This window comes from Pithys albifrons, chromosome 18, assembly GCF_047495875.1.
Source record: "Pithys albifrons albifrons isolate INPA30051 chromosome 18, PitAlb_v1, whole genome shotgun sequence".
NCBI classification, from domain to species: domain Eukaryota; kingdom Metazoa; phylum Chordata; class Aves; order Passeriformes; family Thamnophilidae; genus Pithys; species Pithys albifrons.
This window is the reverse complement of record NC_092475.1, coordinates 840224-867312: the sequence shown is the minus strand read 5'-3', so window position 1 is coordinate 867312 and position 27089 is coordinate 840224. Positions and strand designations below refer to the sequence as shown.

The 27089-nt window shown below is 51.3% G+C and overlaps 2 protein-coding genes across 2 annotated transcripts; both read left to right on the top strand.

The window, feature by feature from the left end:
* The first annotated feature begins 207 nt into the window (after window positions 1-207).
* SPATA2 (spermatogenesis associated 2) lies at window positions 208-8740 on the top strand. The gene is made up of 3 exons (XM_071572693.1): window positions 208-384; window positions 2907-3332; window positions 4995-8740. Exons 2-3 carry the CDS (start codon window positions 3015-3017, stop codon window positions 6246-6248), a joined length of 1572 nt encoding a protein of 523 aa, XP_071428794.1. The 5' UTR covers window positions 208-384; window positions 2907-3014; the 3' UTR covers window positions 6249-8740.
* Window positions 8741-9328: 588 nt separating this feature from the next.
* Window positions 9329-27060, top strand: LOC139680533 (opsin-5-like). The gene is made up of 7 exons (XM_071573225.1): window positions 9329-9371; window positions 21855-21997; window positions 22891-22978; window positions 24510-24672; window positions 25218-25349; window positions 25460-25784; window positions 26731-27060. The coding sequence occupies exons 2-7, from the start codon at window positions 21869-21871 to the stop codon at window positions 27058-27060; spliced, it is 1167 nt and encodes a 388-aa protein (XP_071429326.1). The 5' UTR covers window positions 9329-9371; window positions 21855-21868.
* Window positions 27061-27089: the final 29 nt, after the last annotated feature.

Here is a 27089-nt window from a genome sequence, read left to right as displayed (position 1 = left end):
CCCGCTCCCGACACAGCGATAGCCCCGCCCCGCTCCCGACACAGCGACAGTCCCGCCCCGCTCCCGACACAGCGCCGGACCCGCTCCGGGCCCGCCCCGCTCCCGACACAGCGCCGGACCCGCGGGGTGTCACGGCCGTCCCGTCCCTCGCAGGCCCTGAGGGCCCCGCCCCGCCCCGCCCCTGACGCACCGCGGCGGAAGCGCCGCCGCCCCCGCCGTTCAGTTCCGGGTCGCCGCCGCCGCGGCCCTGCCCGAGCCGTGAGGGCGGGCGCTCCCCCGCGCACCGGCCGCGGCACTTCCGTACCGACCGCCGCGGGGTCGAGCACGGGGCACCGGGCGCTGCCGGCGGAGCGGCGACGGGTCCCGGCGGAGCGGAGCGGAGCGGTGAGGGACGGGCAGGCCGCGGCGCGGGGTCTCGGCCGGGCGGGGCTGTGCGGGCTGTGCGGGGCGGGCGGGGGCGGAGGCGGCTCCCGGGCCCGGCCGTGTCCGGAGGCTCCTTGCTCCGGCTCTGCAACAGGTGACCGAGCGGAGCGGGCGCGGGCCCGGGCGGCCCCCGACGGTGCCCGGTGCCGGTGGCAGCGCTGCGTGGGGGAGCGCTGCCCTGCTCGGGGCGGTCCGGCGGCCCTGGGACCCGCGGGACAGCGGCGGTGTGTGCCCGGCGGGATGGTGTGTCCCGGCGGGATCGTGTCCCGACAGGGCAGGCTGTGTCCCGACGAGAGTCTCTGTCCCGGGGGATGCTGTGCCCGGCCCCGCCTCTCCCCTGTCCTGTCACGGTGGTTGTGCAGCCGAGGGGTCCGGCGGGATCTGAATCCCTTGGCTGAGGCTTTGACCCTGGAGATGAATGGCAGAAACCGTCTCTGGTCTCACCGGCAGACAGTGGACTCTTAACCAGGACCTGCTGTTCTTGCATCTCCAGGAAATCTTGTGGTTTCCAGTCAATAATTCGCAGCAGAAGAGCCTCGTTCCTTGCTGCGCTCTGTCACCGTGTGCTGTTCAGTCTCTGTTTATCTGTGCCTGTGCTCCCCGGCGGGCCCGGGGACATCGGGCTGTCCCCGTGAGCCCCGAGCTGTGTGTGCACCGCGGGCAGGGGCAGGGGCAGGGCGGGCAGGGGCAGGGCGGGCAGGGGCAGGGGCAGGGGCAGGGGCAGGGGTGGCAGGGGCAGGGCTGGCAGGGGCAGGATCAGGGCGGGCAGGGGCAGGGCGGGCAGGGGCAGGGGCAGGGCGGGCAGGGCTGGCAGGGGCAGGGGCAGGGCGGGCAGGGGCAGGGCTGGCAGGGGCAGGGCTGGCAGGGGCAGGGGCAGGGCGGGCAGGGGCAGGGGCAGGATCAGGGCTGGCAGGGACAGGGGCAGGGGCAGGATCAGGGCTGGCAGGGGCAGGGCTGGCAGGGGCAGGGCAGGCAGGGGCAGGGACAGGGCGGGCAGGGGCAGGGGCAGGGGCAGGATCAGGGCTGGCAGGGGCAGGGGCTCCAGGAGCTGCCACCTGCAAGGCCACAATGGAAGACTTCATCTGGGAGCTTTCCTGCCCCTGACATCGCTGATGTGTAACCCAGTGCTTTGCTTGGTGGGGTACGGGCAGTGAGGGAGGTTGAACTGTGTTTCTGACTCCAGCTCCTCCCCAGCTGGGATCACTCCGTGTCCTGGGGGTGTTTTGCTTACTGCCAGAGATCTCTGTTAAGTCTCCTGTGCAGCTCTTCTTGCCAAGGAACAGACTCCATCCTGCACAGCTCAGGGAGGAGCGTGGAGAGAGGAGGAGCTGCTCCTGGCCCGTATGCTCAGATGTTAATTTAGCACTCCACATTTCCTGTGATTCACAGCCTGTCTCTTGACACCAGCGCCGTGTGCCTGGGAGCAGAAACCAAACTGCTACTTAACTTTCCCCACACGGGGCTGGCATTGAGCACAGCCTTTCACCAGGCAGTGGTAACTGCCAAGCTGGTGGTTTTGTTGTTTGTTTGTTTTCCAGGCCTCTCAGTTGTTGGTATTTTGTGTTTTGGCTCCTTTCATTCAGTTAATTTTGCCCTTACCAGTGATTTTCACTGTAGCAGGAGCTGGGGGGGTGAAGTGATCACTGTTCTAAGCAGCTGCAATTAGTATTGGGTGAAAAGTCTTTTCTGAAGTGCATTTTCAGACTCACTACAACTTAAACCCTGCACTGATTTCTCCCACTTCCCATCGGTTCAAGGGCTGGGTTGTCTTTTTATGTGAAGAGCAAAGCCCCTGGTCTGCCTTTTGATCTGGAGATGCCTGCAGAGCTGCCCCAGCACAGGGCTGGGCTGGGGGCACCAGCACAAGGAATGTCAGTGGCTGTCAAAAGCCTAGAAAATGTTAGAAATAGAAAGGCAAAGTAAATAAACCTGCTCAGTTTAGTGGCAGTCCTGTGCCAGGAGAGGGGAAAATAGTCGATGCTTTATCAAGATGAGCAAAATGAAACTTCTTTGTGGGATTTTTTAAAACTCTATATTGCTGTGCAGGGAAAAAAAAAGAAAAAAACCCCAGTGACTGTTTAAATAATGTTTGTGTAAGTTGTGTGAACTGAAAGGGAAAAATAAAATGCTGAGAAGAGACTCTAAAAGCTCATCCTTCTCCTTGCAGATTTTTGCTGTGAGTTCCTTCTCCCTGTGTCCCCAAAGCCAGGGAATCCTCAGTGTGGGCTGGAGCCTGCCCAGCTCTTGGTGTGCCTGGTGGTGCTCACTGGGACAGCCCTGGGAGAGGGTGGGCAGTGACAGTGAAAAGCAGGACAGCAGCACTCCGGTAGCCACTCACGCCTTTCTGGAGTCCCAGCGAGGCTGTGGCAGAGCTGCTGCTCTGTGAGAGCAGGATTGCAGAGCCCCGGGGCAGGGAGATGCTGTGGGTGTCTGGGGTATGTGTGCCTGCGATGACTGGTCTTTGTTTTCAATGTTTATTCCAGGAGAGTTGCCCTCGCTGAGGATTCTTGATGCCTGACCCTCAACCCGCGGCCCAATAACCATGCCAGAGACGAGGTAGCTGCCCCAGTGCCAGGGAAACACCGAGTTCAATGGATACAAAATACAAGGACGATTTATTTCGGAAGTACGTGCAGTTCCACGAGTGCAAACTGAGTGCCTCTGACAACAAGCAGCGCCCCATTAACGATGAGTACTTGCGAGTGGCAGCAGCAGCCTTACTGTGCCTTCCCAAAATCGATCCCTTTTATAGATTCCGGCTGATTAAGTTTTACGAGATGGCTGAAAACTCCCTGAGATCTGTGAAGTCCTCAAGTTTACATTGTCTTCATAGTGCATTCAACATGCTCGAGACAGTTGGAATTAATCTCTTTCTGTACCCCTGGAAAAAGGAGTTCAAAAATATTAAGGTAAGACATTTCTTGTACAGCCACAGTGAGACCATAATTTGGTTTCCTTTCTGTTAACACATTTCATGCAGTTCCTTGAGATGTTTCTTTTTTGCTATTTATTAACCTGATATACATATTTGTCTATATGCAGTTGGTAAACAGAAGCCACAGAAAATTTTCTATGTAAAATAAGTGAAGTGCTGGTGAGAGTATCCCAGGAGCAGAAGTACAAGCACTATCTGCAATTACAATGTGTATAAAATAGAAAAAGAGCTTCCTTATGGTTGTTGTTCAGCCTACCCTGCTACACTGTTTTATTTCTACCTGGAGATGCTTTCATGAGGGTGAATGCTTGAGCTGGATTTAAGCTCACTGAAAATTTGATTTCTGTCTTGCCACAGCTGTTACTGGACACAAATAGTAAACCCAGTTCAAGTGGGTGCTTTGATGAGGTTTCCACTAGTTGTGTGGTAATGGTGAAGGAACTTCTCCAAAAGAATTATTTTCAGAATATCTTTTATCTGCTTGCCAGTTCTCAGTTAATGAAGTTATGATTATAATGTACTTTCAAATATATCTCCCTGTGCCAGGGTCTTTGAGACAGAAGTGGGAACTCGCACACTGATGGGTGCTGGAAGTCACACAGGGAGGTCTCTGCTGTTGAGTTTTCTGTTTTACCTGTCCTTACATGCTCCTTCAAAGCTGCTGCAGTGTTTCAGTAAGGAATGCTGCACCTCAACTACAGGAACAGTTTTGAGGCCTGGAACTGTATGGACACACTGCTGGGATCAGTGTCTGCAGTCCTTGGCAGTTGTGGGCACTGGTGATGGGGATTTTGGATTGTTTTTCTTAAAAAGACACTGTTTCACTGTTTAGCTGAGAATTTGGGCATCATTAGAACATTTACAAGGGGAAACTGCCTTTCTTCAGGATCTCTCCATAAATCCCCATACAGGATCCCTGCTGATGAGCTGTCAGTGCTGACTGGTGGATCCAGTCCCTGTGCTGTCAAGATGTGATGGGCAGGTTGCTCTGCCTGCAGTCCAGAACAGGCTGAGCTGGGTTAATCGTGGCCCCCAGGCGTGCCAGATGCTGAGGGCAGTTCAACTTGCAGCAGCTTGTCTGCTTTTGGGGCTCTTTTAGTGGAAGTTTTTGAATTAATACTAAATTAAAACTGATGTTTGAAACTGTATAGTGACAGTCCAGAAAAAAGTGTGCACCTGAAGTGTATTCAAAGCTGAATTGAAGAGGAGTTTGGCCATCCTGCAGTAATTCTGAGTTCCTGTTACCTCCAGCTCACCCCTGGCTGGGGCAGTTCCTGAAATCTCAGCCTTGTTGCCTTTCATGGCAGACTTCCTGTAATGCAGACATGTCCGGTATGCATAAAAGTTAATGTCAGTGCATAGCAGAGTGATTTAAATCACCAGGGAGGACATTATGCTAATCAGAATTTTAATTTGAATGAAAGCTCCCCTGCTTTGAATTTGCCTCATGTGGAATTTCCATCTGCTGAACAGGAGGGATGCAGAAATGGAGCTCGTCTTGCCAAGGCAGTTGCATGTGTACAGTCGTTATTATTCTATTTAATTATCATGCTCTCTGTCACTGAATTATCTGAGCATCCAGTCCACCACTGAATGTGTAACCCAGTTTTCCTTTTATTCCCCCCATCCCCCTTAGACCTACACTGGACCCTTTGTCTATTATGTAAAGTCTGCGCTAACCGAAGATGATGTAAGGCAGATTCTGAACTACATGGGCTATGTCCAAGAACTGGGAACAACGTATAAGCTCAAAGAGCAGGTCGATGCCATCCAAGTGAAAATGATTTCATTTGAACTCTTTTTGGCCAAAGTGGAGTGCGAGCAGCTTCTGGAGATCCACTTGCAAGTGAAGGATAAAGGATATTCGGAGATGGATGTGCTAAACGAGCGGAAGAGCAGCAGTGAGGACGTGAGAGGCTGCTCCGAGGCCATGAAGCGCCGTGTGGAGTGCAAGGAGAACCTGAACACCTCCATGGCACGGATGGTGCTCCAGAAATCGGCGAGCGAACGGGCCTCCAAAGATTACTTCAAGCCAAAGGTGAGCAAGCCTTCCAAGTCAGTGGATGCATATGATAACTATTGGGAGAGTAAGAAACCTCCTTTGATGAGCTCCCTGAGTCTCAGGAAAGAGCCGATTCTGGTCGATGCAGAAGATGACATTAAAGATGAAATTATCCGCCCGTCGCCCTCTCTGCTGACCATGTCCAGCTCCCCACACGGGTGTTCAGACGAGTACTTGCCAGCTTCATCTCATCACAATGGCATGCTAAGAACAAACGTCCCTTACAGCTCCTATTTTTCTGCTCAAGAGGACTTAGATTTATATACTGATCCAGATTCTAGAAGTATGTTAAATTTTAAGAGACAAGAAGCTATTAAGCCTGATGTATGGCTGTTAAAAAGTGATGCCAACCCCGTTTACCACAAACGCACCCACCTAGCCAAAGAGACAGCTTCCCCCAAGTGCCAGAACTGTGGCGTAGCCTGTGGCACTTCTGTTTGCCAAAAGTGTGACAATCTGTTCAGCTCCAGGCAGGAATACCCGGCGGTGAAGCAGAGCACCTACTCCATCAAAGCACTCCCCAGCGACGGCTTGTCTCCTGCGTCTGCTCTGAGGGAGAAGGCGCAGTACCCGCCACAGACTCAGAGCCAAGACAGGGCTGCCCAGTTCGGCTCCAAGGCCAAACCTTCGGGCACCTCACGCTGCGGGTTCTGTAACCGCCCCGGCGCCGCCAACACCTGCACGGTCTGCTCCAAGGTCTCCTGTGACTCTTGCCTCAGCGCGTACTATTACGAGCCGTGCGGGAGGAAGAACGAGCTCCACAGGTTCCTGCCCAACAACCAGCTAAACTATAAATCATCCCAGCTGTCCCACGTGGTTTATAGATAGACCCGGTCAGTCTGTCTGGGAAGGGGAAAGGGCTATCCTAACTAATGTTCTGACTCCACACTGACCTCTCACCAAAATCACACGTCCAAATATTTGGAACCATGGCTCAGTGATCAGGTGCCAGTTCTTGATTTTTGTGGCTTCACAGATGCTGTAGATCCATTAGATTTCATGCTGCTATAATTTAGGTAACTCCTAAATGATCATTGCTTTTCAATTTAAATGGAGGAGAAGAGCACATTTTTCCTTAAAACTTGGCAGCTGTTGTATTTTTAAAAAGTGACATGACACTTTTCCATTACATGGCAGTCATCTCCTTGCCCAAATGAAACCAGGCAGGGCTTGAGGATAAAGTCAGAGAGTTAATATTCTCATGTTTCTATGAGTGATAAAACCACTGCCCGTTTTTGATGAAAGTATGACTTCAAAATGTGCAGGAAATGTGAGAATGGCCTGTTTTGCCAACAAGGACTGTCTTTTGACGTGTGTCCACATTTCTGGATCTCCAAAATGCAAACACCACAGCAAACTTCCTTTTGTCTTTGTTCCCTCCTTCTCCCCTTCTCTCCCAGTCGTTTATCTCAAGCTTATATAATCTGAGTCTGGATGATCCATGCTTTATTTTCTGGTGTTGCCAATATCATCATTCTGGGTTTTACTGTATGGTATTTAAAGAGGTGAACCTGTACCCGTGTCACTCAGATGATGCCTGGAGTGTTGTCCTCTCAGATGAGTATCCATTCTCTCTACTTCTGTTGCACATGTATTAAGTACTGTTCTTTGTACTGTAAATAGGTGATTTGGAAACAGTTTATTTTTAATAAATATTTAATATGTTGAGTTCTTTAAAGTGGTAGAATTATTATAACTATGAAGTCTCTCTGGGTTATTTGTTCAGGTGACTTTTTTGTTTTTCCTTGTACTGTATTTCATAGCTTATATAGCCACTTTGGCAGACTGATGTTCTTGGCTCTGATCAGTTCTTGGTTTTAATCTGCCTTTTTTCCCCTCTGATAAGGCTAGCACTAGTCTGAGTGGAGTCTTGTCTAAGAATTGCAGGATCTTGCTTCTCAGTGCACGCTTTTTCTTTGTGGTTATGGAAATTGTAAGTATTAATGTTATGCTTGCTTCCAAATTCACTGCCAAGTCTGTAGTGTAGTCCAGCAAGTAAAACACTGGCCTGGTTTAAAATCAGAGCTCATTTGTGACTCCTGTTCAAGTGAACCCATCAGTTGTGGATGTGAACCAGATAATAACCCTTGTCTATTGCTGTAGCACTCGGGAACCCTGGCTGAGAATCAGGACTCCCTTCTGCTGGGCTCTGTACAGTCTGACCCCCAAACCACACCTGGTTATGAATAGACTTCAGTTTTTTATTAAAAAGAAACCCATAAGAATCCTAACTCCCTTATCCCAACTAGCTAGTTAGCACAAACTATCAGGCAACCTAATCTGATGTGCAGAATTAAATGTGTTTAAAATAAATGTAAAGAACTCCAGCTGAGATGTAAACTATGTATTCCACTTTGCACTGAAATGATTCACTTAGGGGTTTTTAACCACTGTTACAGTCTGGGCTTCTCACCCTCAGTGTCCATCGATCCCTGTGTGACAGAAACATGCATGAATGATCATTTGTCTCACTTTTTTTGGGTGGGGGGAGGGCTTCAGGTAGGTAGAGGGGGAAATTATATAGGCTAACACTGTAAAATAGCTAAAATAATTTTAGCCATAAATGAGTGTCAAAAGCATGATGGAAATAGGATGAAATCTGGGTCTTACAGAGGGCTGAGAACAATAAGTTATTGTCCAGTTTGCACTAAGAAACAAAGTGAAGGATGTGTTTAACAATCAGGGAAATTCTGGATCTGGGGACTGCAACTGAACATAATATCAAGGGCAAGTACTGCCTTGCAGACCCTGAAGGTTGAGGTGAATATTGTTTAGGTGAATGATTTTAAGGTTTTCAAAATCTTGTATGTTTTTTATAAATATATATATATATATATAAATATGACACAAGTGTAGATACGTTATGTATATAGTGAAGAATTTAAAACCAATTTTACTATTCAAATGCAGTGCAAGGGTGGTTTTCATTTCGGTGGTTATTTCGGTTTTGTTCACCCTCTGCAGTGTCCTGCCTGTTTGGCTGCTCTACAGTGTATCTTCTAGTTCACAAGTTCAATTTCCATATGGCTACTCACACTACAGTGAATAACTAAAACTGTGATGCCACGTAATTTTTACGGTGACCAGAGCAGGGACTGCACTTGCTCTGAAACAGGAGAGTCCTCTGTATATATGTCATGGAATCCTGTAGTACAAACCTGTGTTGAATTGAAGTGATACCATGCTCTATTTTTGTGTATCTTACTGTATGAGGTTGCTGTGATTGATACAGTAAAATATATGCTAATTTAAAATGCAGGTGGTTTGCATCTGATTTGTTTAAATTAATTTATGTTTTGAAGGAAATTAAAAATAAAGAGGCCTTTAAGAAAAGGCTTAACTCTTTTCTTAAAGTGGAGTGCATGTAGCTGTCTGTTTGCATGCAGCCCTGAGCTGGTGCACAGAGGGGTTGGGCAAAGGGGCAGCAGTGTCTGTGTGGGGGGCTCAGCCTCCCCAGGCTGGGTGTGCTGCTTACAGAATGCAGAGCTTTTTAAACCCCATTTCTTTTCCAGCCTTAGCAGCATGACTCAGAGCATTCCTGGAGCATGTGAGCTGTATGGCACAGTCTGCACAGACTGAGGTGGGGTGGGAGCAGGATCTGGGTGCCATGTGGAGCTGCACTCCGTGGATTCCCAGCCTTGGCTCTCCACGACTCTGGGCTAACTGGCTTCCTGAGGGATGGAAGCTGCATCCCCCAGAAGATGTGTGGTACTCCTGAGGTACACTTTGGCACTTGAATTAGACCACCTGGCTCCTCTTGCATCCTGCTAGCTCCAGAGCAGGATAATTTCTCAAGTTCCAAACTAGATCATTTTTCTGTTTGTTCCCTGTGTTAAAGCATGTCAGGTGAATGCTGAAATGCCTGAAGTGCCTTTTGTACAACTCCTCTACTCTTATGATCTGCTGAGGTTACTGGAAGTACCAGGGAGGATTACAGAAATCAGGCTCAAGGTAACAGAAATACTCTTGCAGGAAATATTCCCCCACACTGTGATGCTTCTCATGCTGCCTTGTTTCTGATGCATATAAACCCAGCCTTTGTGCTGCCTCACTGTCTGACCTTTCAGACTACAGACCTATGAACTTATTTTCTGAGTTTTTTCCTCTCAACAGAAGCTTAAAGGTTAAGTAGCTTAGATTTGATGGTTTGAACTGACAGCTCCTTAAAGTTGTTTTCTGGAAGATGGCAGTGGATTACAAGTGTTTAGGACATGTTGCTAATTATGCTGTAGAACCTCTTTAGGGGAAGAGATTCACCTTTCCAGTATTTGTTTAGGAACAAGACCTAATCTGAGCATGGTGATAAATGCAGCCAGAGGGACTGAGAGAAAAACAGGAGGTGACTGCAAGTTAAAGTGCCTGTTGATGTACCTAGTTTGGCTCTCATTTAGTTGCTTCTCTGGAATCAGTGAGAGTGAATTAGGCCTCTTTAGCCTAATACCTGAGTATCTAATCAGCAGTTGAGGTGGGCTCCAAATATCCTCATCTGTTATTTGTGAAGGGTGTTCCATGATGCCTTCTGAAAATCATGGAATGTGGTTCTATTTGTCTAAGATTGTAAGTAGATGTCTTAGAGCTCTTGTAAAACATTAAGTAAAATTGCACATTGCAGTAAAAATACTTTTCTACAGTTGATCCTATTCCCCTAGAAAAGGTCTTCTGTAGCTTGTCTTGCCACTCTGAAAATGTAGGGGCAGGGAATCAGTAACTCAGTAGGTTTGTGGCTTTGTACTCCTACACCCCTGCTGTGAAAACCAGACTCTGAGGGCAGGTTTGTGCCTTAAGCCACCACATGAAAATGAACATTGTCAACACATCTTACCCAGTGCCTGCAGGAAGGCAAAGGGTTAAAGCATGTGGTGTTGGCAGCAGCTCTTCTACCTCCCAAATCCTGCAGACATGCCACATAATTGAAGCTCCTGCATTGAGGGGAGGTGTAGGAGAGCCAGGGAGCAGCTGCTCAGTTTGACAGGCTTTCTGTGCAGATTGCAGTGTGTGTGTGAGGCAGGGCTGCTCCTCCAGAGCTCGGCACTGAGGAGACCCCAGCAGGGTCTGTTCTGTGTGCTGGGGCCTGGGATCAGACTGGAATGGCCATCTGTGGGAAAAGGCAGTGGAGGTGCTGGTGGGCACCTGCCTGCAGCCAGCTCTGTGCCAGAGTCAGGAAGGGCAATGCTGACCCCAGGCTGTCCACGTGGAGCTGTGGGGATGACTGACCTGTAACCAGGGGGGTTTATGGCACATAGCACTGCCCAAAGTGGAGCAATTCATATCACACCTTATTTTCCCCCCACTGCACTGATTGTGCTGCTTTCACAGTGTGGGACAAGCTGTGGGGGCTCTGAAATTGCCATGGATTGTTGCTTTTTTTGGAGCCAGCTGGTTTGGTGCCCTGACCTGTGCAGAAGGGAGGATCTGCTCCTCCTGGGAGTCCCTGAAGCAGGGCAGGCACTGCCTTGCCCGGGGTGCTGCCAGTTGGTTCCTGCCATTTCCTAAGGCAGAGTTGCTCCAAGCTTTTTCAAACGTAGGCAGAATGCTTCTCCCATCTGGGCCTCAGATGTCTCCAGAGGGCCAGGTTTGCCATTCCCTTGCCCTGAGGAACAGCAGGGTCAGGCTTTGGTTCCTGCAGCTGGCTGCCCCTGCTCCCCATCCCCTCCCAGCTGGCAGCAGCAGCTCTGTCCTGCTGCTGCTGTGGCAGAGCAAAGGGGCTATGAAAGTCATCTTGATACCCAGCAGCTTCCTGTGTCCCCTGTGCTTAAAGCCAGGCATGGACTTGCACTGAGTTTGGAAAGGCTTTGTGCAGAGAAGAGGTGGGCAGGTGGAAATGTTCCAGATAAAAATGAAATAACCTGCTATGATTCTTTTTCCTCAGTCTCAAGAAGAAATCTCAGCATTCAGAGTCTGGAGACACTGAAGTCGTATTGCAGGGAACTTCACATGAGGTTAGAGATTGGTTTAGTGACTGATATTTTTTATTGGTAGGTTCTTTTCTGAGTGCTGCAGATCCTGAGTGTGAGTGGTGGTGGTGGTCCTGTTGCTTCTGCTCAAGTTGGGCTCTTTCATAGAAGTTCCTGCTTTGAGATAAGGATGTAAAATACCTTCTGACTTGGATAATGCCACTCATTTATTTTCTCTGTCTTACCTGGGCTTAGAGTTAATTCTGCCTTGTGGAGTTTTCTGCACTGAAGAGAGTGTCAGAGCTCCAAAAGCTTTAAGTAGTGCAGGACCAGACCTGCAGTGTGTGGCTGACAACTTGTGTGTGGCAGCTGCTTCTGCTGTTGTGGGTGTGGGGCTGTCATGCTTCCTGCTTTAGAAACCATTCTCATGATAGTCATACTGTTCTGAGATTTTTTTCATCATCAACCTGCTTTAAAAAAAGAAAAAGAAAAATCAACCCACAACTGCTCATCAACTCCTTAGTGAAAAATGTTGCTTTCTCCTAAAGGAAGTAAAATCTGCTCTGTAGCTTTGTGTGCAATGTGCTCCAATTTAACTGCCTGACCTGAAATCCTCACAGACCACCTTTCTAAAGCCTGGCTGGTTCTGGTGAGCTGTCTCTGCCAAAGCAGAGGCCTCTGCATGACTGTCCATCATTGCACATGTGTAAACCCCAAACACTAATAAATGAACTGTTAATGAAGAGGTGCTGCCACCCAGCAAGCCCGAGAAGGAGCAGCCTGTTTACATGTCTCAGTGCACTTTGCTAGCCAGTAAAATCACAGTGAGCCCTCAGGGCAGCCTGGGGTGGGGCACAGAGGCTTCCTCGTGCCACCAGGAGTGGTGCCATGTGGTCCCAGCAGGGCAGTGGCATCTGGGAGGCGCTCCCTGACTCAGAACAAGGATGTGTGAAGTCCCTCGAGGGCTGCAGAGGAACCTGTTAGATACCCATGTGAGCACCAGGCTGGAGGATCTCCCAAGGGCCTCGGTCCTTGCACAGACACCCTTTGCATTCCTGGGTGAAGCATGGCTGGGTGGGAATGCTGAACAAATGCTGGATGGATCTGCTGGCTGTACCTCACAGAGGAGGGGGCTGTGTGGCTGTACTGGCTGAGACTTGCATGGGCTGAGCAGTGGCAGAAGCAGAAGGGGACAAGGGTGGCACCTGCCACATCCCCTGTTCTCTGCTCAGCTGCAGGGCTGGGGGTGGCCATAAGCCTTTCTGTCCAGGAGGGTCAGCTCAGCACTGCTGAGAAACACCTCCCCAGGAGCTTGGTTTCCTTGGGTGGCTGCTTTCCCTGGTGGGGCTGGTTTGTTTATTGGTCCTGGGATGTGCCCTGAGGGGAGAATGCCATTTCCATCTCTTCTGGCTTTACAGTTGGTTCCTGACTCTAAAAATGCAAATGTTTCACAGGTACCCAACCTGGTTTCTGTGCTGGCTTTGGGCCACCTCAGCAGAAATCAGTGGGCTGTGTGCATATGTTCTGCCTCTCCTTTTTTGGAGAGAGTGGGGGAGAAGGCCTTAATTCCCCACACTCTGCCTCACTCCAGGAGAAGTAAAACCCCCCTTAGGACAGCTACTGTTGCATCTGTTGGACTTGGAGGGAAATATAGTTAAGGAAGATGAGGAGAAGGCTGAGGTACTTAACACCTACTTTGCCTCAGTTTTCACCAGTAAGACAGGTGGCCCTCAAGACAACTGGCCTCTGGAGCTGGTAGACAGGGAGAGGGAGCTGAATACCCCTCCTGTATTCCAGGAGGAAATAGTGACCGACTTACTGAGCCAGCTGGATCCTAACAAGTCTATGGGACCAGATGGGATCCATCCCAGGGTGATGAAGGAGCTGGCAGAAGAGCTTGCCAAACCGCTCTCCATCATCTTCCAACAGTCCTGGCTCTCTGGGGAGGTCCCAGATGATTGGAGGTTGGCGAATGTCACCCCAATCCACAAAAAGGGCTGCAAGCAGGACCCTGGCAACTACAGGCCTGTCAGCCTGACCTCTGTGCCTGGCAGGGTTATGGAGCAGTTCATCCTGAGTGCAATCACACAGCACCTTCAGGGTGGACAAGGGATTAGACCCAGCCAGCAGGGGTTTAGGAGGGGCAGGTCCTGTCTGACCAACCTGATCTCTTTCTACGATCAGGTGACCCACCTGGTGGATGAGGGGAAGGCTGTGGATGTGGTCTATCTGGACTTCAGCAAGGCCTTTGATACTGTCTCCCATAATATACTCCTGGAAAAGCTGGTAGCCCATGGCTTAGACAAGTGTAGCCTCTCCTGGATTAAGAGCTGGCTGGAGGGTCGGGCCCAGAGAGTGCTGGTGAACTGAGCTGCATCCAGCTGGCGGCCAGTCACCAGTGGTGTTCCCCAGGGGTCTGTGTTGGGTCCAGTCCTGTTTAACATCTTTATTGATGATTTAGATGAGGGGATTGAGTCCATCATCAGCAAATTTGCTGATGACACCAAGTTGGGAGGGAGTGTCGACCTGCTGGAAGGCAGGAGGGCTCTGCAGAGGGATCTGGATAGACTTGAGAGATGGGCTGATTCCAATGGGATGAAGTTCAACAAGGCCAAGTGCCGGGTCCTGCACTTTGGCCACAACAACCCCCTGCAGTGCTACAGGCTGGGCACAGAGTGGCTGGAGAGCAGCCAGGCAGAAAAGGACCTTGGAGTACTAATTGACAGGAAGCTCAACATGAGTCAACAGTGTGCCCAGGTGGCCAAGAAGGCCAATGGGATCCTGTCCTGTATCAAAAATAGCGTGGCCAGCAGGACCAGGGAAGTGATCCTTCCCCTGTACTCTGCATTGGTGAGGCCACACCTTGAGTACTGTGTTCAGTTCTGGGCCCCTCAGTTCAGAAAGGATATTGAGATGCTGGAGCGGGTCCAGAGAAGAGCAACAAGGCTGGTGAAGGGACTGGAGCACAAGTCCTATGGGGAGAGGCTGAGGGAGCTGGGGGTGTTTAGCCTGGAGAAGAGGAGGCTCAGAGGTGACCTTATCACTGTCTATAACTACCTGAAGGGAAGTTATAGCCAGGTGGGGGCTGGTCTCTTCTCCCAGGCACTCAGCAATAGAACAAGGGGGCATGGGCTTAAGCTCTGCCAGGGGAAATTTAAGTTGGATATCAGAAAAAAATTTTTTACAGAGAGAGTAATCAGGCATTGGAATGGGCTGCCCGGAGAGGTGGTGGATTCACCATCCCTAGAGATCTTTAAATGCAGATTGGACGTGGCGCTGGGTGCCATGATCTAGTAAATGAGCTAGAGTTGGACCAAGGGTTGGACTCGATGATCTTGGAGGTCTTTTCCAACCCAATCGATTCTATGATTCTATGATTCTATGATTCTATGATTCTATGTTGCTATGACTAAATTCTCTTGTTCTTCAGACCTTAATGACAGAGTTTTTTCTGAGAGACATTCCTAATGCCAGGAGGGGAATGGGCGTGCCTGTGTTTCTGCTGTGCTGTGAAGTCCTGTGAGATGGCCATAGATGGCACTCTGGGGCTGGGCACTGCCTGTGCCTGCTTGTGCTGGAGGACAGAGCAGGGTGAGACTGTCCTGGGGGGTAAGATGTGCTTGCCCAGCTTCTGAGAGGAGATTTATGTGTAGCTGCTGCAGCAAACACAGGGGCTGAGAAAGGCTTGTAGGTAAAGGTGGGAAAGGTAGAAATTCGGTGTAAGGAATAAGATGAAACCTGGTGGCAGAGCAGCATCATGTTACAGGAATGCTGTTTCTGGCTTGTGTTGATGAGGATTGAAGGGAATTTTGTACCTTGTTTAAGGGGATGTTTTGTTCAGTGTCTGCCTGGGCTTTCCATGCCCTAAGAAATGGTGCTGGAGGCTGTGGTGCCCAGCAGTGCCCAAGGGATGGTCTGCAGGGGTTTGGGTGTCCTGGTGGTGCTCCAGGACAGAACTGAGGGGGCATTAGCTGGGCAGAGGATGCTGTCAGACTCTGCCTCCCACTCCCAGATCTCCAGTGGAGAATTTCACCCTGAGAACAGAAAACCTCTTCATGGAAATCAGGAACAGAAGGAAGATTTAGAATGGTGAGTACTTGAGGGTAGAAGAGGGTGTTTGGCCCATGTGTGTGGCCTTTGTCCCACCAGGAAGAGTCTTGAGTCTTCAGAGCTCAAACGTGCAAGGTCAGTCTCAGGAACCCCTTTCTTTGCCATTCTTCTGCATTTCAGTGTTCAGGTGGAGAAGCACTGATTCATTTGGAATGTGTTCCCCCCTCCACAGATCTCAGAGCTGCCATGTCTGGTCTTTCAAAGGCCTGCACTGTTCTGGTGACTTCTGCCTCTTTCAGGAGTCAAAGTCTGATTTACTTTCCACTGTGACTTGTAAAGTCTTGGGCTATTTAGAGGCATACCAAAAATTAAAATAATCCCTTCTGACAGCATCAAAGCCCGTGGTGTTTGAATCTTTGATATGAAGATTTCTCCTGCTGGGAGAATAGTTCATTTTTACTGCTGTGAAATAGAGCATGATAACTGGGCTGCTGTGTATACTACAGTGAGCATTATGTGCTGCTTAATGAAATGATGCTCATGTCCAAGAGCTTCCTTTCACAACAGAGGAAGGTACAGTGTTCAGATGCTGGTAACTCACACTGGAAACCTCTGGCACAGATTTGTCTTTAGTGTAGATCTGCCTGAAGCTGGAGTTAAATTCTTTCTCCCTGGTTCAGTGTTCCAGCTTAAAATACAACCTGTTAAATGTTGCAGTGGTCTACATACCTTTGGGACCTGGTGTCTGTCTGGTCCTGCTCTGCAGAACGTTTGATAAGCAGGAGTGGAGTTGAGACATGAAGATGTGGTGTGTAACCCTCCTCCCTCTTGGTCCAGCTGCAGTGCTGTGAAAAGCTGAGGAAAAGAGCCTGTTTTCTGTAAATTTTTAAAGATGTGTTACATCACTGTGAGGTCTGGAAACATGATTTGTGGGAAAGAAAGGTGAGAGACCCTGGGAAGCAACACAGAGCTGCAGAAGTGCAAACCCAACAGGACTTTGCCACCAAGAGCTCTGCTTGCTAGGAATGATCAAACCCAAATGTTCCTGCTCTAGTACAAGGTATAATCACTGTAGTTTTCCTCTTGGCTGTTCCTGAGTCTGTATCTCAGGGCCTGTTGTGGGCATTTTCTGGTGCATTTCAGTGTTTGATTTAAAAATCCCCTTTTTCCTTTGATTGCACTTCCTGCTTTTCAACAGGCTCAGAGTCTGTTGGCAAAATGACTTTTGGTGGACACAAGTAGGATGTTCACATGTCTTGGGAGTGACTGTGGGTTTGACACTGATTTGATGCTGCTTTTTCTGCCTGCAGCTTATCACTCAGGCTGCCCAGTGAAGGACACTTTTCCCTCAGCCAGATATTTTCCATATGACTTGATAATGGCTGTGGGCTGGGATTTTTGTGTCAGGGCTCAGCACTCTGGGTTTCTGTTCAGGAATTGTATGACCATGTGAGAAGGAGCCCTAAAAACAAGCACTGCATTCTTCAGAGTGACAGGATAAATGAAGTGATGGGGTATTTTTATTTCCCTGGCACTTAGAATTTGTCTTTTTTTCCCCAACAAAGCTGGAAGGAGGTTCATTCATTGTCAGCAGGCACCTTCCCTGTCAACCTGAAAGTCATGTCCCAGTTTCTCCATTTGCACTCCCTGGAATGTGGAGCTTGTGGACAGCACCAACTCGTTTGCAGGACTGTTCAGCTCTCCCTCCTCCCCAGTGGCTGGAGCTGGACAGTTTTCTCCAAGCACTGACACCAGGACACTCCAGGAGCACCTTTGTGAAGGGGACTCTGATTTCCTGCTGTGTTGGGTCAGGAGCTGTCCTGACACTGGCCAGCAAGGGGCTTTGTAAGGGATTTGTAATTTGGGAAAATGTTCAGCTGGAAATCTGACTGAGCCCCCAAGCTGGTTATGCACCAATCCCATCTTTGATCACAACTGGCACAGTTTTGTGCCAAAACCAGAGGCTGGTACCATAATCTTTGGGCTGGTTTAGGCTGGGGAGGACACTGGTTGTGGTTAAACCTGGTCTGTGCAACAGGGAGAGGACATGAGGGGACAGAATTAATGCCAGATAAAACCAGAGGTGTGGAAGGCTCATTAAAAACTGTCAAGTCATGGAGTAAAGAACTGTGGGAAAGAAATTACACCGTGCCAAGGAGTGGAATGAGCAGGAAGATAAGGAGAGAAAGTTGTTGGCTTGTCAGTCCTTCAGAGGGAAGGAGAAAAACTTGACTTAAAAATTGAGCCTGTTAACGAAGTGGTGTCTGATTATTATATAAAAAAGTGACTTTTCCTTGACATACCAGTTTCACAGTCTAATGCAGAAAAGGTAGGTAGCAGCAGTGAAGGTTGATAGATTTCAAAGGGAATATTAGTTAGGCACAATTTGAAAGTCCAGCTAAAGATCTATTTAAATTTATGCATTTTTAATGGAAATTAATCTGCCATATGTTTGCCTGAAATAAAGTAACTTGTTAAGATACTGCATGTTTCAAAGTAGACTTTGAACAGTAGAAAAGAACAGACCAAAAGTTAAAGGGATTCACCCCAGGGTGTGAAGCAGGCACTGGTCTGCCAGTGCTGGGTGAACTGGTTCCACTTGGCAGTGCAAATGGGAGCTGTGGTGGGTGTTAATGGGTCTGGTTGGTCACTTGCAGAGATTTTGCAGAAAATCATAGGTCTAATGTGTTCAGTGTGTGATGGGAGTCTAAAGGTGAGCCATTCCTTTCAGTTTTGTTGGGAAAAGCTGGCATGAAGGAGGCACCACAGTGGAAGGCTGTGGAGTGTTCAGCTACAACTGGCTGAACTGAAGTGCCCTTTGAGCTCAGCACATCTGATCCCTCTGAGATAACTTCATGAAACATGGACCTTTTGCACTGTTTACACCACCCAGCCCTTATCATGGCTATGGAAGAGCCACGAGGAGCTGGAGGAGCTTTCTCTGTTGTGATGTTTAAAGGCAGGTATCCCACTCTGACCACGGTACCTGCTGCCTCTGGGTGGTTCTCAGCCACTTCTGTTTGGGGTTTACACCCTCTGCTTTCCAGGCTTTTGGCCAGGCCTCCAGCACGGGCCAGCCTTTGCCTCCCAGCATCAGAGCCTGCTTGGGGACCAACAGCTTGTTATTCCACAGCTTTTCAGTTCTCCTCTGCTTCAGCCTCTTCCCTGAGCTTTGCTGTGAAACCAGGGCAGGGCTGAGATGCTCCTCATGGCAGGGGAGGGTGGGAGGGAGCACCCTGGTTGCTGTGTGGCTCTTTCCTCCAGGTGGGCTCCAGCCCCCAGAGTGCTCCCAGGGCTGCTCTGTCCTGTCAGGCTGTGGAGCTGGGCAGGACTCAGACAGAGCCTGGGAGAGGATCCCGACAGTCAAGGGTTAAACTCTGGCCTGCTGGACTTTAACTACCAGGCAGCATTCAAAGCACAGGGACAAGTGGGATGTGAGAAGGCAGAATATGGAGGCACTGGGAATTGTGGGTGGCGTTAAAAGCCAAATACAAGAACAGAAACATTTATTTTAATATATATATATTTCCATTACAGTCACAAGCACAAATTATGAGGGGGGAAATGCATCTCAAGAGCAACATATGTGTTACCTCTTTCCTCCATCTAAGTACACAAGCATGGGATTAATGTCTATTGAACATAAAGCTGAAAGTTTGGTGTACAGATGGTAGGAAGTTGGGCACCAGCATGTGTAGCTTGTAGCTTAGATCTGCCTTACATGAATGCCATCACTTAGCATTGTTTCTCACTAAATGTCACCCTTCAGATCCGTCCCTGACCCACTTGCAAAGATGCTGAGCTGCCTCTTCAGCACAGGAGTGCTCAGGAAATTACAGGCCAGTGTTTGTGCCCTCAGCTGGGCTGGGTGAGAATGTAGTGATGATCAAATCAGGTGGGAGTGCAAAGCAGAGGGAGAAATGTGAGCTGATAAAAATCAGCCAGTGGGGCTAAATCTTGTCAGACAACGTGGTGGGGTGTCTTCCCCCTGTTAAGGTCAGACACAGGAAGCAATGGGCACAGACATCTGTGAGTCACTGACAGTGAGGCACAACTCACTGATGGGGAGGATTAGCAGGTACAAAATGTGTCTGGGCGATACCAAAGCAGAAAATGTGACTGGCATGCTGAAAACCTCACTGCATGCAGATTTCAGAGCCATGCACAGACAGGCAATGAGCAGAACCTCAGAGCACACTGTGTGCAAGATAAATACTGTTGGTGCTGTTTGCAGGTGGGGGACAGAGGCCCACTGAGATGACATGAGTCATGAAAATAGGAGCAACAGAACTGGAAGTGATGCTTTCCAGATTAATTTCATTAGTGTGATGTACTGAGACTGCCTTGGTTCATCCCTGCTCCAGAGGGTACTGAGAGGGGGGATGGACCTTTACAGAGAACCTCACTCTACATTCAGGCAATTTTGTTTCAGATTTTTCTTCTGTGCCTATTTATGGTGACTTTTTTTTCTTTATAAATCTGACCAAGTTCATCTTTCAGTCTGTTGTTAATGAGGCCAAATGTTAGGAATGTGCTTTTAGGGAAGCATCTTTGACCTCACTGCTTGTGTTGGGCTCTGTGTGCTCCAAAGCTTAGGACAGTGTCTGCTTTATGAGTGCAATTGAAATCAGCACTTTTAGTCTCTGCTGTTTGCTCTCTAAAGTTAAATGCTCTTGTGGTGTGAGAGGAAGCCAAGAGTGGTACTATGCAATGCTTTAGCTGCAGCTGGCTGGCTTGGAGACCTCTCAAACTGGTCTTAACAGGTTTTTCTGCCAAGTGGGGACAATAATACTTCACTGAGACACTCTACTCATGTACAGCAGAGGAGCTGGGAAGTGACTTGCAAAGTGTCTGCTGTGTTTAGTCTCTTTGGGTTTCTCTGTAAGGGACATAAACCAGCCACTTCAGCAGCCTCTTCAGTTGCTCTTCAGCTCTCTCTTCAGTTCCACACTTTGTGTTTGGTCAGTACAAACACTCACTTCAGCTGCACCACAGGCACAGTCTGTGGGTAGGTCAGTGGTTGTTTAGGATGGTTTGTTTGGTACCCCACGTGGGGCAGTTTTGTTGCTATCCCTCATGCTCAAAGTCTCATCTCCCTCTTGTCTCGGGCACTGCCAGAGGGGCATTTTAGTGGGATGGTCCCAGGAAAGGGTCCTGTGTCTGGTGCTGAGCCGCTGGTTTCTCAGAGGCAGAGGGATACAAGTTTCAGGTTACTTCCCACCATCTGGAGTTCAGAAATGCTAATCCAAGGGTGGGCAAGGGCACTGTAAAGCACCTCTGACAGGGAGCAGCTGGGCTGCACTGTCCCTTCTTCTGCTGGTGCCAAAGTGACACCCACATCCTCACCAGAGCAGCTGGGGAGCAGGAGAGCTGGGCTGGGGTCAGCACAGCATGTGGGGGAGCAGCCACCTGCCCTGGGAGGGGAAAGGCTGAGCACCCAGCACCGAATATAACGTGTCATTGGTGCAGCCAGGCAGCTCTCGGGGGTTTGTCACTGTGCAGAGCTGCCTGAAGGCTTTAGGAGCTGAGCTGGGTGGCCTTGGGCTATAACACGACTTACCAGAGTCCTCAGGACAGGTTTGGTTTTCTGTCCCATCACCTCCATAGCCCCTGGCTCCTCCATCTCTTCTGAGAAATCTCTTTCAGCCAAGAAGGGAGGCAGCAAAGTGGGGTCTGTGTCTGCTCCATGGCATCTCCACTGAGCTTTCTCACCTTCTCAGCCTGCTCCTTTGGATCTTTCTCCTCTGCACAAACCAAGTGGGAACTAAATTATCTCGAAGACTTCGGTCCCTCTTCCCAGCCTGGGTGAGACTGGCTGACAAATGAAATGCTGTTGGAGGGGAGCAGTGTTGTTGAGGAAAGACAGACTGACGTGGAGGTTTGTTTCCAGAGGAAACTGTAAAGAAATAATGCATTTGTGCAAACATGCCCACAGTTTAGTGACTGTTGGCAGCAGTGTGGAGTGCAAAGTGCTGCTGCTCCTGTTTGAGCTTGTGATGCTCCTGAGGAGTCTCTGATCCTTGGGGTGTCATGAACATTGTCCCTCAGGTCCATTGCAGGTGAAAGGGAAAATGAGGCACTTCCGTGGTGGATATTGGGGGTTTGGGGTTAACTCTGCCCATGTGGAGGGGCTGTGCAATGGGGCCTCAAACTTGGCTGAGACCTTTTGTTTTTCTGGAATACAAACAAGAACTAACTTTCAGTTTATAGTAATCTCGGTGTGTATCTATTTACATAGCTGGTGAGGCCATAGAGTACATGAGGCTGTGCTGTGCATTTCTCCAGCTTCAGGGTTCCTTTCTGAAGCAAATTCAAGCACCCGAATCTGAGCTGACCAGCAGTCCTGACAGTACTTGGAGCTCTAAAACTGACTATTAGGGGGTTTGATGTCATTCCCATTTCCAACTGGCAACCAGGGGAAAGCTCCTGGTGTGGAGGGAATTAACAAAATGAGCATTTAAGTGATGGTTGGTACTTGTGTTTTACCAAGCAGAGACAGGTCAAATGCTTTGGGTGGAAAACAATACCCAGCTCCAACTGCCAACACTGCAGCGATCCCACCTCCTCGTGCCCACTGTCACTGCCAGCGTGTCCCTGGAGCAGCGCGGGGTCCTGCGGGGTCTGCAGGGACGGGTGAGTGTGTGCCCAGCCCGCCCCCCTCGGGGGGAGCAGAGGGGGCGGCCACGGGGAGGGAGAGCGAGCCTGGGGATGCTGCGGCCGTGGGATGCTGCTGGAAACTGCGCGGGATAGCGCGGGGGGAGCGGGCCGGGCCGGGCTGGACCGGGCTGTGCTGTGTTGGGGTGGGCTGGGCTGGGCTGGGCTGGGCTGTGCCGGACCGGACCGGGCCGAGTGCTGGTGGGGAAGGGGAGCTGGGGCTGAGCTGCAGCGCAGGGCGGTCCCGGCTGCGGGGACAGTCCCTGAACCTCCTCAGCGGCGGGACAGGGCGCGGTGCGGGACGGACAGGGCGCGGACAGGACAGAGCGCGGTGTGGGACAGTGCCCGGGCGGGGCAGAGCGCGGTGCGGGAGGGACAGTGCCCGGGTGGGGCAGAGCGCGGTGCGGGAGGGACAGTGCCCGGGCGGGGCAGAGCGCGGTGCGGGAGGGACAGTGCCCGGGCGGGGCAGAGCGCGGTGCGGAGCCGAGCGGAGCTGTCCGCCCCGACAGTGCTGAGCGCTGTGGCCGAACCCGCGCCCCGACAGCTGAGCCCCGGTAAGTTCCCGTCGGCGGGGAGCGGAGCGGGCTGCGCCAGGGGCTCCTCCGGGCCCGGTGAGGGGGGTCCGGCCGCTGCCCCAGAGGGACACGGTGCCCCGAGCACCCCCGGGCGCGGGGAGGACGCGGTGCCCCGGGTGCAGCAGGACAGGGAGCCCGGCCCCGCAGGCCGTGTGTGACCCGGAGCTCTGGGGACGCTCCCGGGGGTGCGGGGGCACAGCGCGGGCAGGGCTGTTCCGGGGATGCGGGGGCACAGGACCCTGGGCACTTCCATTAGCCAAAATGCACTCTCACTTGTATGTGTGTCTTGCTTTGCAGATGGGAAATGTGTCCAACACCTCAGTGTTCACCTCCACCTTATCGGAGAGAGAAGACCTGATTTTTGGCACACTCTACTTAGTCTTTGGTAAGACTGTTCTCCCTGTGTCCCTGCTGCGGGCAGCCCAGGGGCCTCCCAGAGACCTTCATGCCAGAAGTGTCCAGTCATAAGCAGAATAATTAAACTGACCCTTCCCATGTTCCTCAAAGTGCCCATTAAGGTTTCAAGTATTTGGACAGTTGAAGAATAACTTCTGAGGAATGTGCTGTATCTCCCACCACAGCCACTCCATGTGAGATGGGCAGCAACTCTGTTGGCATCATCAGCTTCATGTTTGTTGGAGGGGTTTGGACCTCGAGCTGCCCTTGCCCTCAGCAGAAGCTGATGGTGAAGGTTCTGTGGTTTGGAGTTAGTGGTGCTGAAAAACCAGCAGGCAAAACTGAGAGGCTGAGCCACACTCTGAGATGGTCCAGATCTGGTTAATGTGGGTCAGAAGTGAATGATGGGCAAAGAAAAGCCTTGCAAATCTTCTGAGCCCTGAGCAAGTTGTCTCCCAATTGTGAAGAGGTTTTTCATGTCTCTGAGGATGGGGAACCCAAGGGATGCTCACACCCCTGGACTGACATCAGTCCTGGGGGCACCTACAGCTCCTGGGAGTTAGTAAAGCTGATAAAATGTACTTAGCACAGATGTGAGACTCACTCTGTGGGAAAAAGACCTTCTGAGGCTGGGAAGGACAAATATCTCAGCATTCTGCCCTCCAGCAATTCCAAAGCCTCCAAAGCTCTGGATTTGGCCAGCTCCCATGTGGGAATCCTGTTCCTGAGGGGAACTTTAGTGTTGGCCATTCAGCAGCTTTGGAAGCTGGTTCTTACCATGAGATTTAATTTACAGCCTAATCCATTAAGGAGAAACTTTTCTCCTGCCCAACCTGCCTCAAGAGCAGCAAAGATTCCCCTTCTGAGGACACTGAAACCTCTTTTCCATGAAAACACAATTACATAATGAAAAGAGAAAGCCCTTGTTATAAAACTTTAATCACCACTGTTGATTTAAATACACTAATAGCAAACAAAGAGCCTTTTTTTGTTTAGTCTGGATTTTCCTTGATCTTCATAGTGCCTTTCTTGTTTGTTTTGTTACCATGATATTGGACAGCACAGAGTCACAGGAGTGACATTGCCAGGAAGAAATTACAAAGGGGAAGGGGCCCAGCTCCTTGGCCTCACATCAGAGCACAATTGCACAAAGCCCCTGTTATTTATCTAGCTGGAAGGAAGTGCTCCCTTTGCTCCTTCCAGCTGGAAGAAGTGCCTTTGGCCAGACCCTGCACCGGAGCCCACTGCAGTCTCATCCCATCACTGCCCTCCCACCAAACGCCTCTGTGGGATCTCAGGAAGGGGAAGGGATCACATCCAATGCAAAGCAGCTCCAGATGTGCTCACAGAGCTGTGTGGGTCCCGTGGGCTCCCCTGCTCAGCCCAGGGTCCAGACAGGGATGCCTGGAGCTCTTTCCACCCTCTGCAGACTGCTCTGGTGCTTCCAAACACCTCAGGATGCTCCTGGTTCCCTTCCCGGCTCTGTTACACACAGCACTGTTCCTCTGCCTTCTCCACAGGCATCATGTCCTTCTCTGGGAACTCTCTGCTGCTGCTGGTGGCCTATCAGAAGAGGTCCTTGCTGAAACCTGCCGAGTTCTTCATCGTCAACCTGGCCATCAGTGACCTGAGCATGACAGTGACGCTCTTCCCCTTGGCCACCTCGTCCTTCTTTGCACACAGGTACCTCATGGAAGCAGCTCTGCACTGGCCAGTGGTCACGGGCAGTTTGCAAACCTTGTCTAGAAACAGGGAGATCCCTTACAGGGAATGCGGAGGGATCCAGGGCTCAGCCTGGGGCACTGTGTCAGCTCCCAGACATCCACCCCACAGCAGGTGCTTTGCTGCTCCTTGTCCCTCTGGTTCCTCACACACACCCACTGTAAAAGGAGGGTGGTGGCGAGTTGGCACCATGTTGGCACTGCAGTGGTGTGTGCCAGTGTGGGTCAGGTCAGCTCCTGCACCTGTGGCTCCATCTGTCACTGGGATGCTCAGGGAACCAATCAGGAGCAAGATCAGGCCTGTGTTTTCACCATCAGGTGCTGGTACCTGTGCAGCCCATTGGAGCTGCCCCTTTTCCCAGCTTTGCTGCTGGTGTGGGACCAGCAGCTGGGACATTCCCAGCCTCCCTGCAGAGCAGGGCCATGGAGCTGATTCCCGAGGCAGGGCTGCCAGCCAGCTGCCCTGGGCAGGGGGAGGGAGGGGCTCACCTGCAGCTCTCCTTGCAGGTGGCTGTTCGACAGGGCCGTTTGCACCCTCTACGCCTTCTGTGGGGTCCTGTTTGGGCTGTGCAGCCTCTCCAGCCTGACGGTGCTCAGCACAGTCTGCTGCCTCAAGGTCTGTTACCCAGCATATGGTAAGTGCTGGGGTGCATTACCTGAGCCATACTTGGATGGGACCAGGGATGGGACCATGGAGAGGAACAGGGATGGGGAAAGCATCCTCACGCCACCCCCTCTGCCGCAGGGAGCAGGTTCTCCCCCAGCCACGCTGCTGTGCTGCTGCTCTGCGTCTGGACCTATGCCCTGAGCTTTGCCACGGCGCCCCTGGCCGAGTGGGGCAGCTACGGCCCCGAGCCCTATGGCACAGCCTGCTGCATCTCCTGGGGCACCTCGGGCAGGGCTGCCACGCTCTACATCCTCGCCCTCCTCATCTTCTGCTACCTCCTGCCCTGCCTCCTCATCCTCGCCTCCTACTCGCTGCTGCTGTGGACGGTGCGAGGGTCCCGCCGAACGCTCCAGCAGCACACGGGCCCCCAGCACAGTGCCCATGGTGGGCACAGCCTGCTGCTCAAGGTAGGGCAGGGGCAGAGTGAGCACAGCCTGCTCCTGAAGGGAGGGCAGGGCAGGGGCAGAGTGAGCACAGCCTGCTCCTGAAGGCAGGGCAGGGCAGGGGCAGGGGCAGGGGCAGAGTGTGCACAGCCTGCTCCTGAAGGGAGGGCAGGGGTTTGTGTCAGAGTGTGCACAGCCTGCTCCTGAAGGCAGGGCAGGGCTGCCCAGCCTCCTGCCCCTTGGGCACAAAAATGCCCCTCCTGCCAGGGGTCTGCTGCTCCTGAGGAATTCTCCAGGTGTTTTTATCAGTGTGGGTAATACCATATTTCTCATTTAAAGCCATCAGGTGGAGGAGTTTTCACTTTAAATTACATTGGAAAAGATCAGAAAGGAGCTTGCATGAGTCATTGTTCCCCAGACTACAAGCTAATACTATAATTTACCAAGGATATGTAAAAAAAAAAGTGAATGCCCTTTAAAAAAACACAGCATGAAAGAAAAGCTTGCAGGTCTGGCAAGCCTGGCAAGCCGTGTCTGAGCAGGGGAGGGTGGCTGAGCACAGCCCCTTTCCAGGAGCCCCAGGTGACCCACATGCCAGCACAGATTGCTGGATGGATTTTCAGTGTCTTCCAAAGGCTCTTGGGGTCTGATGCTGACCTGGTCCCCAAGGTCTCTGGGTCCTTTGTACCCATCTGCCATGGAGGGCTGAGGCAATTCCCAAGTTTCCCAGGTGAGATGGGGTATGAGTTGCCTGTAGTGGGAGCAGGTTCATGCATGGGGTGTGCTCAGTTGCTGCCCTCATGTCTGATGCTCCAGTGTCACAGTCCAGGAGGCTGAGCACCTTTCCCTGGGGATGTGAGGACTGTTTGGGGTTCAGCTGCACATGGCTGAGTTTTGGGAGGGGTGTCAGTGTCCCGTGTGTGCCACAGGAGGCTCATGGCACCACTGTCTCTGTCTCCTTCTCCTCCAGCTGAGCATTGCCGTGTGCCTGGGGTTCCTGGCTGCCTGGACCCCCTATGCTGTCGTTGCCCTGTGGGCACTGCTTGGGGACCCCAGCCAGGTGCCAGCACTGGCCTTCGTGCTGTCGGCCGCCTTTGCCAAGTCCTCGACACTCTACAACCCACTGGTGTACCTGCTCTTCAAGCCCAACTTCCACAAGTTCCTGTCCAAGGACAGGGTGGTCCTGCAGAGCCTCTGCCCCCTGCTCTGCTGCGGCTGCCCCAGTGCTGAGCTCCAGCCCTTCCCGTCCCCGGGCGTGGGGGAGCCCCCCGGGGCTCGCAGGAGCTGCAACGATGCTTGAGTGTCTCAGTAACTCCCCCAGATGCCCCA